This window comes from Protopterus annectens, chromosome 16.part0 (genome assembly GCF_019279795.1).
Source record: "Protopterus annectens isolate FY-2018-M chromosome 16.part0, PAN1.0, whole genome shotgun sequence".
NCBI lineage: Eukaryota > Metazoa > Chordata > Ceratodontiformes > Protopteridae > Protopterus > Protopterus annectens.
In genome coordinates, this window is record NC_056750.1 from 383625830 (window position 1) to 383639877 (window position 14048).

A 14048-nucleotide genomic window follows, 5' to 3' on the forward strand; every position below is an offset into this window, starting at 1 on the left:
TATATCTGAAGAAAGTTAATTGAGTTCTGATTGTAAGAAGAATTTTATTCCACCTTTGTATCTGAGAAAAATAATCCAAAAAGAAGTGTTTCCACTACAAAGCACTAGGAGGCACCACTGTTATCCACTGTCAGAAGAGATGGATTGCTTGCTGAGTGTACTGGCTAAATCAGTAATTTGTGCATCAAATTATATACAGACTGACATTTAATGCTTTTGATTTTATAATTATTCCTTTATATGGAATAGTGTTGAATGCATTTGAGTAAGGTCAAGCCAAGCAGTACACATTGTCACTTCATCGCTTTGTCAGGCACTATTTTATGTCTTCAAAGAATACTGCAAGATTTAAAAGGTAATATTTCCAATTGATGAACATATACTAACTAGTCCATATCTAGTAGAAATAAGTGTCCTGTGTCATTCTGGATAAAGTCCATTATGACACACAAAGATTTTACACAAACTACTGCTCATGCTGATTGGTCAAAAATTATGTGTGGGGTCTGTCATGACTAGATACCATTACATTCTGCCACCAAAGTTTGGGAATGTATCTACTTGCTAATATTTTTTAATATGATTGATAAAGGGTTAGTTAGAATTTCCTCAGTTTGCTGTAGGAAGCCACCAGCTTATATTGTCTGGTCTCCTGTTTGTTATTTAGTTTGAACAAACCTTTTCTCAAACACATTTGCTTTACTGTATGATTGAGTGATCCCTTAATTATTTGTTGTTGGTATGCTGCAGTGAGGCACTCTTTTTTCAGTTTTTTTTATCTTATTACTTATTTTAACATTTGAGGTCAAAATAAGTTAAAGCTGGAAGATCTAGTAAGAGAACATTTTCTGTGCTTCATCTAGACCTGTTTTATGACTATGGAACTTTAAAAAGTTAATTTTTTTCATGTTGTATACCTTATTAATTTTGTAATTCTACATTTTTTTTTAAATTAGCCCCATAGCTGTGTCTTATTAGTACATGTTTGTTAATGCAAATCTTGATACTATCATAAAACTCATTAACAGTATCCTGTGCAGACCCATTTAAGCCACTTACAACACTGTTGGAGTCTATTTTCATAAGCATAACATTTACTGAATGACACTTCTCATTGGAAAAGTCTAAGAAGAAGAATTTGTGACTGAGTGTGATCTTACTCTTATGTGAAATGATCTAATTAATTACAATAGGTAAAACCCTTTATGAGAAACAAATGGACTATGTGTTTGTCAGTATGATATCTAAGATATTGCCATCTCTTGTTGATTGTGTAACATTTCCAAAGTGTTTTGAATGACATAAGCAATTAATATTTGGACATATTTATTTAACTTTCAGTAGTTTACTCGGTCAATATTTGGGTAGATGGATCACTCTGAGGATTTTATTTTTATTGGTTTTCTAACATCATGGCAAAAGAAAATTCTCATGTTCTATAGAACAAATAGATAGCATATAATATTATATTCAGTAAAACTAATATTAATTACTGAATAAACAATTTCTTGTTCTGAGTTGTTTTCTTGGCTTGTGGGAGCTTGTAATTTTACAAATACTGAAACACTACCACCTATTCCATCAGGTCTGCTATAATGAAAGGACATATACTGAAAGGCATAATAATATGGCAAGACTACTGCATTGGGGATTGTGCAAACATTATAATACTGAAGTAGCTGAAAAGCACTGAAAACATGAGCCACAAAGCATTAAAGAAAATGAAGAAGTTTATATCATATGGGATTATCCATTACCAACAGTTCAGAAAATAGATGCAAGAAAACCAGATGTAGAATAGAAGACAAAAGTAGCATTGATTATTGAAATCGCTACATCCAGTGACTACAGTGTCCTACGTACAGAGAGAGGCAAAGTCATAAAGTACCAGGATTTGCAGGCAGAAACAAGGGCAATGTGGAAGAAAGATACCCATACAGTTCCAGTAGTAGTAGGAGCAACAGGTCTTACAAAAAAGAATTTACAATCGTACTTAGATATATTACCGATACAAGTAACTCCATACGAATTACAGAAGGAGTCATTACTGGGCACGTTGCAGGTGCTGAGAAGAGCAAGATTGAAACAATACTAATTTCATAAACTTTAATAATACTTTGACTTGGAATTGGGGTCCATTCCCGTCATGGTATTAGAAACTTAGCCAACTTGGAGAAATTAAAAAGGACAGATCTTTGCTAACATTCTGGATCTTTGAAACTATTTTAGCAATAGTACAGGTATTAAGATCCTCCAAGCAGAAGAAAGCTTGTAAATGAAACCCAGTTTTTGAAACTTTTGACAGTAAACAAAGTCACCTTCACCTGTTTAGCTTGCATATTTTCCATTTTTATCTTAGATTTTCAAGAGATCTAAAACAGCCTCTATATGGATGGACACTTTCTTCTTCAGTACTTGCATTCAGTGGGGGGAAGAGAGATATAAATGCCAGCAAGCTCAACACATTCCAGATGGTCACACATCTCAGTCCAGACTGACATGCAATGAATCCCATATCTCTGACACCATGTCTTTAGCCAAGGAGTGAATGATAAAATTCTGTTATAATATTTACGGTACCAAATTAGTTGATGAGATAACTTTGGTAAGCAGTTGGAGAGATTCCTGTGTTTGATACGATGTTGTCATACCATGTTGCATGTCCAACAGGGAGAATCTTATTAGATTACTCACTTTAATGAAACCAATAACCACGACATAAGCAGACTTAATTTTTTTACCATAACAGAAATATTAATTATTTTGGCCTCATGCAAGCATATCACCATCACTGGTGCTTTGCAAAGTCCATTTTGGTGTCTGTTTTCTGCAAAATAAATTCACCAAATGTTAGAATGTTTTGGATTTTCTGATTTACTGTGTTTGCCTTATGAGCTTTGGAATTTGGTTTGCTTCACTGTGAACCTCAGCTATTTTAATATTAGAGGCTTTCCCTATTGCCATTGTAAGGTGCTTGATTTACTGTGGTTGGCAACAAGCCTACATGTTATGTGTCTGAGGCTCTGGTTTTACTGAGCATATTGCTTTCTGAGATACAGATAAGATTTTTGTGGGTGCAGTCTTTGGAAGCCCTGCATATGTAGTGGTATGTGCGTGTGTGTGTTTGTGTGTATGCTCATTCACTCATAAAATGGGTGTGCTGTAGAGATTGTAGTCTCAATATTTGGAGCAGAAGGATGTGGATTCATTTTCCAGTACTGATACTACAGTGCAGCATATTGGGGTGCTGCAGTCCTGAGTATGCCATCCTTTGGTTGAGATGTTAAATTAAGGCTCAATCTACCTGAGTTGGTGGTAGCTAAGGTGGCTGTAAAACATTCCATGGCACTTATTGAAAAGAATAGGTGTACTTTATTTATGTAACACTGCACTAACAATCGCTAGTATCACACACAAAGCTCCTTACACAAACAGAACAGAAACAATATACCAAAGAAAAAGAATTAGGCACTATATACAATTAAATTATAAAGAGAGTATGCATTATGCAATCACATTCTCCATCCTTTTTGCCACAGCCATCATTTTAACTTCCCTAATATTAGGCAGCAATTCTACAATTTATTACATTAACCAAAGCATTCAAATATCACTAACCAAAATTTTATCATATGCATTACAATCAGTATAGAAGATTTATTCACCGTAATAGTCATTTCTATGCATGTGAGTAATATGAGATAGAAATAATCAAGTATGGTATTCCAAAATTCATTTATTCATGGGCAGGGAAAACAAGCATGCTCAGGTTCTCTTCTATGTTACATAGATGACACCATCTGTCATTAATCCCTTTACAGATAACTTTCCGTACATCAACCTCTACATGAAATCATAAAGTTCTAAAATGATTTTAAATTTCTCGCATGTTTTTTTTGTAATAGCTCTTTCAATGTTTATTGACAAACCTTTGCAAGGTCTGTCATAAAAATTCAAGTCCATAATATTGATGTATCACAATTTTTTATGTGCCAGAATATTTTCAATATCTAATTTCCAAAGAAGGATTTTATTTACATATTCTGGCATCACTTCAGATATCCTTTTTTCTTTTACTAGTAAAACACTTAACCATATGTCAATATACTTATGCCATAATAATGCACAGAGAACATTAAATTCTTTATTTTTACAAATGCATTGAGGCTAACAATAAAATGGAGTTTTCAGTTATAATCCTTTTCATTTTTGGCACTAAATAACATTTATCCTTATATAATTTCATTTATTACCCCAAAGAAAAAATATTATTTCTAATCAATCTTTTTTCCATGGAGGTTAGAAAAGGGAAAGCTAAACTTATATAAATCAATTTACTAAAAGCCACAGTATTTAAACATAGGCCTTTTTTCAAAAGATATAGGAAACCTATCCCATCTCTGTAAAATAAGCCATAATTCCGCTAATATACAAAACAACATACAAAACCAACGTCTCCAAAATGAATTCCTAAAATGGAAATGTTATTAGTAGATACCTATATCTGGTGTAAGTTTTCTAAAAACAATACATTTATCTAAGTTAAAGGATAGCGCTACAATGCTTAGCTTGTTTTGTAAAGTATAAAATATAACATATATGAAATCACCTCAGTTAGCAAGAAGTCTGAGATCATCAGCATAAATAATACCAATGCTACATGCATGCCCAGTAAAATCTCTAAAGCTGCACTAGAAAATTCTAAAGAAATTTCATGCAGAATGGCTTTTATTACTAAACCAGACAATGACCCACTTAGAGAGCAGCCTTGTTCCACTCCTCTACCAAGAATTTTTTTTGGTTAACCAGCCATTAATTAATTTTAACCCAGGATTTCTTATAAATACTCTTGATAACAGATGCACTAATCTCATAAAATGCCATGAACTATCATATCAGTTGGCCATCTTACATTGCATGCCATCAAATTCCATTTTCCCATCATACATAAGAGAGTCTATTACTTCAATCAAAAAGTAACATATTTACAGGCCTATGACATATCCTATAAACTCCAGACTCAAAAGAATTATTCAATGTACTAGTTAATCTAACTTACAGTACTTACAAAACAATTTATAATCAGTATTGGCTAATGTTATAGGTCTCCAGTTGGAAATATTAACCTTATCCCCTTTTTATATATAAAATGTATAATACCTTCACAAATTCTGCAATCTAATATACCTTCTCTCCACCACTCATTTAAAACATTTATAAATATTATTTTTTGGATTTAGGTCCTTTGAATGCAAACTGTATGAGGTATCTCCATTAGACCATGGGGATAAATGTTTAGAAACCATAGCTAATACCTTATTCAGTTCAAAGATAGCAAAAGATGCTGTTAATTTGTCCTTATCTGATTCTAAATTTTGTTGCACATTTAACTTTTTTAGGAGTAGTTATGGTATAATACAATGAAACAATATAATCTTCTACTATGTTTACTCAACCTACTTGAGTAGGAACATTATTACCATCACTGGCCCTTAAATGTTCTATTAGCATAGAACGCTATTTAGATGTTTTACATAGTAAGGGATCAACATAATTTCTTGTCCCCAACATAATATACATTTGTTTATAGACCACTTTCTATATTCTATCTAAATTGTCAAAACACAAAGCACTTTTAGCTTCCCTAAAATTATTTGAATCATTTTCCTCTAGAAGACTTACAAAAGTCTTTCAGTTTTATGTTTAACATTTTCATTGTCCAAAAGGTCTTTTTTAACATTAAGAAACATTACCTTATTCTGTTCCTTAAACAACACCCATCAATGAGTCCAGTTGTCACCAAATGGAATTAATGTGCAATGATTAAACCACAAATTATCCAAACTCTAACCCCTTTCATTGGTATTAGTAACCTAATGCATCAAGCTCTTTATTCCTTTCCCTTCTGTATACAATCTAAACCAACTCCAAAAGATGCAGACAATACGGTATGGTCAGTAAAGCTCAAGTTTACCTGTCTAGCATTACACAACTGAAAGGTAGTAGTATAAGCATAATGGTCAGTTTCAATTCTCAATATATCTCTCCAACACATAGGCCCCATACTTGTTCCCAGTGTAAGTGCAAGATTATTTATTTATTTGACAATTGTTTACCGGGGTGATCCGACTGGGTCTATAGAACTCATTTTTAGTGGAGGCCCAGGGAGAAAAGCTCCATACACAGTACAATACAAATACATAATAGTCCAAAAACAATACAAGTGACATGAGGAATACTATAGAAAAATGTGATGATAGAACATAAACTTGGTTACAAGATATACTACACATCTGGACAATTCTACAGAGTGATATCACTACAGACAATTGTAGTAATTCTAATAACATACATACCCTATGAGTAGATAAAGTATATAACATAGTATGTAGGTAGTACAATGTATGACACCAGCTGTTATAATACTTGAAAAATAAAATGATGGTTTAAGGCAGGAAAATAATAGCAGAAGAGTAGATGATACAGAAAGATAGTGAGAGAGTTAAGAAAACTAGAGGCATTACATTCTGAGAAGTAGCTTAAGGATATGGTATAGAAACAGAGAAGGAGTTAGAAGGGACTTAGGATCTTATAGACTGTGAAAGGAGTGAGATGCGACAGACAAGGAAGAGGATGAAACTACTGTGGAAGAAGAGGAAGAGCTGAGCATTAGGCTGGATTTATACAGGAGCAGAGCCATATATTATTGAGATGATTTTTAAAGAGACGTTAGAGTGGGTTAGGCCAGGCATAGACCTAGTAGCATGAGGTAGTGAATTCTATAGTTTAGAGAAAGAATATAAATACAGAGAGTGGCCTGTTTTTGTTTTGTGGGTTTTGAGACAGCTAATATATTTTGTCTTCCGATTTTAGGTATCTATTTGGTAATATAAGGTGTGACTAAGTTTGCTAGCACAGGGCAGCCAATAGGCTTGAAAATAAGGTTGTGCAAAGTAGATAGCTGAATAAAAGCAAGATGATTGGGAAGTCCAACCCAGTTTAGTTCTAGTAGCACTTCCCATTGATGTCTGCAATATTTAGAGTTTGTAGTAAACTTAGCTACTTTGTTGTAGCACTGTTCCATCTTGCTTAGGGTAGACGTTTGTAAATTAGTTAGGAAAGGGGCACCATAAAGAAGGGATAGAAGTAAAAAGGCTGTCACTAGGGAAACTTTGGTTGGTGTAGTTAAGAAATGTTTGCTTTTCTATAAGAGTCCCAGTTTTTGATGAGTTTTGTTTATGTTTTGCTGTATAACGTGGTCAAAGGAAAGTTTATTGTCAATGATTACACCTAGAAGTTTGGTTTCCTGCACTATTTCTATGACAGTGTTGTCAGATGCAAAGATGTTGAAATGATTCATGACAGGGGAGATGTTTTTGGGGTGGAGGAGTACTAATTTAGTCTTCTTTGGATTAAGAAAGAGTTGGACATTTCTTAGTTAAGATTCAACTTCAGAAAAGGACTGATGAGTTTTTGAAAGCAGTTCTGGTAGTGATTGAGCTGTACAGATTATGGTGGAATCAACAACATACTTAATGAGGGTTTCAGGGTGGGAGGAAATGTGAAGGTTGTTAGTGAAAATATTGAAGAGTAGAGATCCAAGGATGAAGACTGGAGGAGCTCTAGTAGGACTGTGGAGAAAAGGTGAGAGTTCATTGGACCATTTCAATGGTTGTTTATGATCCTTGAGATAGGTCTGAAACCATTTTAATGTGTTATGTGAGAAGCCTAAGTTAGGCAGTGTGTTCAGTAGTAGGGGGTGACAGACTGGGTCAAAGGCCTTAGAGAGATCAAGGAATACAGAGGCTGTATAGCATCCTGCATCTCGGTCCTTTTTCATGGTGTCTAAAGGATAATAGGGCTGTACATGTGCTGTGGCTTGGCCAGAAACCATGCTGGGTTTGGGTTAAAAGATTGTTTTTGCAATATGTATTGCATTACCTCTCTAGAGAATTTTAGATATGGGTGACGATGGATATAGGATGGAAATCAGTTGGTTCAGGACAACTGCTTCTTTAGTGGATGGGGGTGATGTGAGATTAATTCCATGTGGGTGATACTTACGATTCAGATAAATACCTATTTTTAAGGATACTGATTGGTAGGTGATTCAGTTGGGAGTCAGTCTGAGATAGTGTGGTGGAAGATTATCAGCTGAAGTGGAGCAGGGTTTTAGTTTTTGTAGCAGTTTCGTTATGGTGTTTGTCAGTATGGGCTGAAATGAGAATGGGGTTTGTATGACATTTTGTTGAATGGGGGGGTTAGAAGTAGTAGATAGTATAGGATTGGTGCCTAAATAGGTTGAAGGGTGGGGGTCCAGTATTAGGGATGTTAGTAGATCTGCTACTGATTTTATGAATTGCTTGTTATAGTTTTTGGCTTTTTGTGATGGAAGAGTATCAGATGGTGGGGTGTGAACTCTATTTGTCCCAGGGTTAAGTACAGTAGATATGGAGCCCCCAATTTTTTTGGGTTTGGTTTTATGCTGGAGTTGAAGCTGGGAATAGTATGATTTATCTTTGTTGATTAATGCTGTCACTTTGTTACATATTGTTTTGAATTTGACATGATTTTGTCCATTTTTGTTTAGGTTCCAGGTTTTCCAGGCTAGGTCCCTTTGCTTCTTCAGGTGGTTACATTCTTTAGAGAGCCATGGGGCCGAGTTCCTTTTGATTCTTTTCATACGAATGGGGGGCAATGGTATTAATTATGCGAAGAATGTTAAATCCTGGAGGCAAAATAATACTATCCATAGTGTCATATTTGTCCACAGTGCCATCATTTTTACTTTTTGTAATCATCACTGGTTATCTTCTCTGTAGCTGTTGACAAACTGCAACTATTTGCCCCTCTCAGTTCCTTTTACCAGTCTTCCTTGCCTTACTGCAGCTGCATAATGTCTTTCTTGTAACAAAAAGGTAAGCCCTGAAAATGGGCTAATCCACCAGCCAATACTACTTCCATTGTTTTTCCTTCACCAGCTGTTTGTGATTCCAATCTCCCACTTTCTTTCTCCTTTAGCACTCTCTCCACCATCTCGCTACTTCTCCTTCCTTAGGCTGTGCCTAGTTCATCAAATTTATCAGCACTTCTGACTCCAATTCTCCATTGTTCAGCTTGTTACAGTTTTTTCATCTCCTACATCTTTCTTCAGTAAGTTTTTTCGTGCCTCACTTTCCTCCATCATGGGATTCCTAGAACTGCAGTGGCAGCCCTCTAGTGCCACCTAGCAGCTCCAGACTACTTCACGTCCTCTACTCCAAAGAGAAGGGGAAGTTCTTCAGTGCCACAGTCAAATTTGTCCTTGTCAATATGAATACCACCCTTAGGCCTCCCCTGGAAAGAGGCCACTGGTCAACAAAGTGTAAATAAAAAATATTCTGGGTACACTTACACTGCTCTCAAAAAAGAATGTATTTTCTTTGAGCATTAGACAGTTTTTTTATGCAGAAGTTAAAACTGAGCTCATTAACAATATCCTGAACAAATTATTTAACTCATGTAAGACATCATCACAGTCTGTTTTGATAAGTATATAATTTATTGAATAGTATTTCCACTGATAAAGTTAATGTAGGCTACTTTATTTATGATGGAGTATGATTTTACTCGTGAAAGATTATCTATAAAGTTTTTAAAAGTTAGTCATGAAATGTCTTCATATATAATATGGAGTAAAATATTTCCTGTGTAAATATATAAAGCAAAACTGTGTACTTTAGTCAAAACCTAATTACACATTACAATATCACAGTATCACATGGCAGTCTGAATAAAAACTGTGAAAATATAAGGTGGGACAGTAAGTACACTTCTATAGATATGAGCATATTTATAGTGAGTATGGAGATGCTCAGGTAACAGGGGGACAAGATTTTTAAAATTATGACTTCGCTGAGTTCTTCTGTACATATTCCATATGAAATAAAAGGATGTTATTCTAAAACAGAAGAAACAGTGATTATTAGAATAGCACATTAATGTGTAGCGGTCTAGATCTGCATTCTGCTTACAAGTTTATTTATAACAATAATTTTCTTTTTCAGATCTGTAGTAAAATGTAATACATAAGGTTACAATATCTTTTGAATTTTCTAGGTTAACTGCATTTGTTCTTAGGATTATGGGGCAAGTTGAAAAGTATATTCCACAGAATGAAATGGCTGTATGCAATTCAATCTTATGGCTGATTGACTATTGTCAGAACTCTGACGGATCTTTCAAGGAACGTTCTCATTATCGGGCAGTAAAACTACAGGTAAGAATATAAAAGAAAAGAATGACAATGGGGATACTGCATTAGTTAACCTACTTTACTAAACATTGAACTAAGTACTAATGCAGCCTGAATACTGTATCATAGTAAGAAACATATGTTTGTAAATGTTTAAATTGCCCATTATCATGGCTAGGACTGTCTTGAGTACAATTATTACAAGTCTGCTATGGGTACATGAGACATAGAGTAGGGATGGTTGACACAAAGTGTTAATGCCAGAGAGAACAAAAGCTGGAGCTTTCCGATCAGACTCGATCAGACTACCACAAACTATTTGAGTTCTACAGAAAAATGTTAAATAAATTGGGTGCTGGTCATAGTTTTTAGTGAGGTGACCTTGTCCTTGTCTTTACCATTAAAAGAGGATAACTTGAAAATATCTAGTGTTTTAAGCCTGTATAAAAGCTATGGCACTTCCTATGGAATACTCACAAATAGATATGCAGTAGTACAGTCTTGTACATAAAACACATGTTGCACCATGGTAATATAAATAAATCACATACATCCACACATAATTTGACATTTGTTCCAAAGTCAATGGATTTTATTTTTGTATGTCTGCTGTAAAAATGTACTACAGTAATAATTTCACTGATGGAAATGGGTTATTTGATAGATTTTCTTTCAGCACAATGTGTGGGCCATAAACAATACTATATTGTACCTCTGCCATAAGCTTCATTGTCATATTATATCCTGTATTTTCCATTTATTGGAAACATTCCAGGATTTTATTCCATGAAAATAGAATTTTATTTTATTTTTTTGATAAATGTAAGTGTCCATGTTTATCACACATTTAAGTTATGATTTTTAACAAATATTTGTGATAAATAATACTGGATCATATCAGTCTATCAGAAGAACCTTTTATATGTATAAAGTAACAAGTTTTAACCATACCGCAAGCTTCTTTACTGAAGTTGTTAGGAAGTGTTCCACATTTTGCCCATTTTGGAGGCAGACGTTTGAAATGTATATCAACAACTACTGTAGACTTCCACCTAATCAATCTGGCATGTCAAGTACTTTCCCTAAGCTGGACTACTGGCTGCACACTTAGGATGCCTTTCTCTGTGCCAGTGGTTGGGACCCAAAGTTTTTATTAATTGGCTTTTGTAATCCAGCTGGCCTTTGGTAGCCTCTTTTCAGCTGAAGCCTGGGGTGAAAAGTTCCAGTTACAAAATAGGCAGAGTTTTATACAATAGAGAAAAATACAGAGCTTAAAATTACAAAATGGATATATAATAATTGAATTTATTAGATATTTAGAGCAAAAAATCTGGACAAAGCCTAAAATGATGGGGGGACAAATAGGGACAGATTTTAAATATTGCTCTTACAAACTTAGAAAGTTGATAGAATAATAGGTTTTGCATTAGCATGAATTCACTGAAGGATGTGGTGTCTTAAACTCAAATGCTTGTCATTATTTAATTACTTCAATCCTCAACTATTGGCAAGAAAAGTATTGAGTGTAGGAGGAACACACCAATAATATGAGGCAAACCTCTACACACACACACACACACACACACACGCACACACACACATGCACACACGCACAGTCACTTGCATCATCTGCATTCACACACACACGCACACACGCACACACACACAGTCACTTCGTCATTCATACCTGCATTCACTCACATATCACTCTCTCTCTCGCCCAATCAAACACATACACAGTCACTTCCTCATTCATAACTGCATTCACTCACACATTCCTCTCACTCTCTCCCGATCAAACACACACACAGTCACTTCCTCATTCATATCTGCATTCACTCACACATCGCTCTCTCTCTCCCGATCAAACACACACACAGTCACTTCCTCATTCATACCTGCATTTATTCACACATCGCTCTCACTGCCTATCACACCACATGTCACATACCCACTTACGCATTCATTCATACATCGCTCTCACTCTTCCGATCTTACACCCACATGCCACACGTCCACTTACGCATTCATTCGTACATCCCTCTCACACTTCCGATATCTCACACACACACAGCCACTTCTTCATTCATTCCTGCATTCACTCACACATCGCTCTCACTCTTCCGATGTCACACATACACACACACAGCCACTTCCTCATTCATACCTGCATTCATTCACACATTGCTCTCACTCTCCCGATCTCTCTCTCTCTCTCTCACACACACACACACACACACACACACACACACACACACACACACACACACACACACACACACACCTTCATTTATTCCTGCATTCACTCACACATCGCTCTCACTCTTCCGATGTCACACATACACACACACAGCCACTTCTTCATTCATTCCTGCATTCACTCACACATCACTCTCACTCTCCCGATCTCACACACACACACACACACACACACACACACACACACACACACACACACACACACACACACACACACACACACACACACACTCTTTTGCTTTCATGCACGCATTCACTCACACACACACACACACAGACAGATATAAAAACACTCATACAGGCATTCACTTACCTGACAAATCAGTTGCTAAGCTTCGCAGTGCCCCTGTGAGGAAGCCGCGGCTCCTCAGGGCATCATGGTGCACAGTTTGGGAACCTGTGCTGTAGACTATATATTAGTAATTTATGATTTGAGAACTTGTACATAATAATAACTATTTTCAGTCTGATGAATATCTACAAAGATATAGATACACACACACACACACACACATATATATATATATATATATATATATATATATATATATATATATATATATATATATATATATATATATATATATATATATATATATATATATATATATATATATATATATATATATATATATATATATATATATATATATATATATATATATATATATATATATGTGTGTGTGTGTGTGTGTGTGTGTGTAAAACCAATCAACCTGCCAAACATGAACTAAGAATTGCTACATGCACTGTAGGTTCACTGACAGGATGGAGCTTAGAAGTGGATGGCATGATTGTAAGGAGAAGGCTGGACATCCTACGTATCCAGAAGACAAGATGCAAAGGCAGTGCAACAAAGACACTTCACTTAGGAACCACAGCCTATTACTCAGGAAGAGGACAGGCTAGAATTGGTGTGGGAACAGTGGTGAAGGAGAGAAGTCAGAAGGCGGTGAGGGATGTCATCAGAATTAGTTAGAGACTCATAGCAATCAGATTACAACCTAATGATAAGGCAGTAGTCATAATCTCAGGCTATGCTTCACAGCAGATGGTGAGAAAAAGAGTGCATTCAGACAGCAGTTGCGGGCCCTACTGGATAAAGCAGGGCAGCATGAATTGGTGTTGATACTTGGTGACCTGACTGCACATATTGGGACAGAAAGAAAAGGATATGAGGACTACCTGGGTCCACATGGGTGGGGAAACAGCAATAAAGAAGAGGCCATTCTAGACTTCTGTATGGCAAATGGCTTGATGGTAGCCAACACATAATTCAGAGAGAGAGTCACAAGATTACATTTAAGAGTGGTCAACATGCAACACAGATAGACTTCTCCAAGTAAGAAAAGGGCACTGAGGTAGAATCAATGATTGCAAATCCATCCCCAGTGAAGCAGTCAGCCTACAGCATAAACCACTGGTTGCCACAATCAGCTGCAAGCAGCAGTCAGAGAAGGCTCTAAGGTCAACAGAGGCTGGGCTCAAGTAATTACTCAGGGCTCTGGCACCTCAAGAAGAAGTAGAAGAAACAGGTGAATTTGATGAAGAATGT

At 35.7% G+C, this 14048-nt stretch overlaps 1 protein-coding gene across 1 annotated transcript in view; it reads left to right on the top strand.

Moving 5' to 3' along the window:
• Window positions 1-14048, top strand: part of C5 (complement C5) — a 1726304-nt gene that overhangs the window by 1053707 nt on the left and 658549 nt on the right. Inside the window, exon 26 of the mRNA XM_044057986.1 lies at window positions 10099-10258. Coding sequence (XP_043913921.1) covers window positions 10099-10258 — 160 coding nt within the window. The remainder of the gene's footprint in view (window positions 1-10098; window positions 10259-14048) is intronic.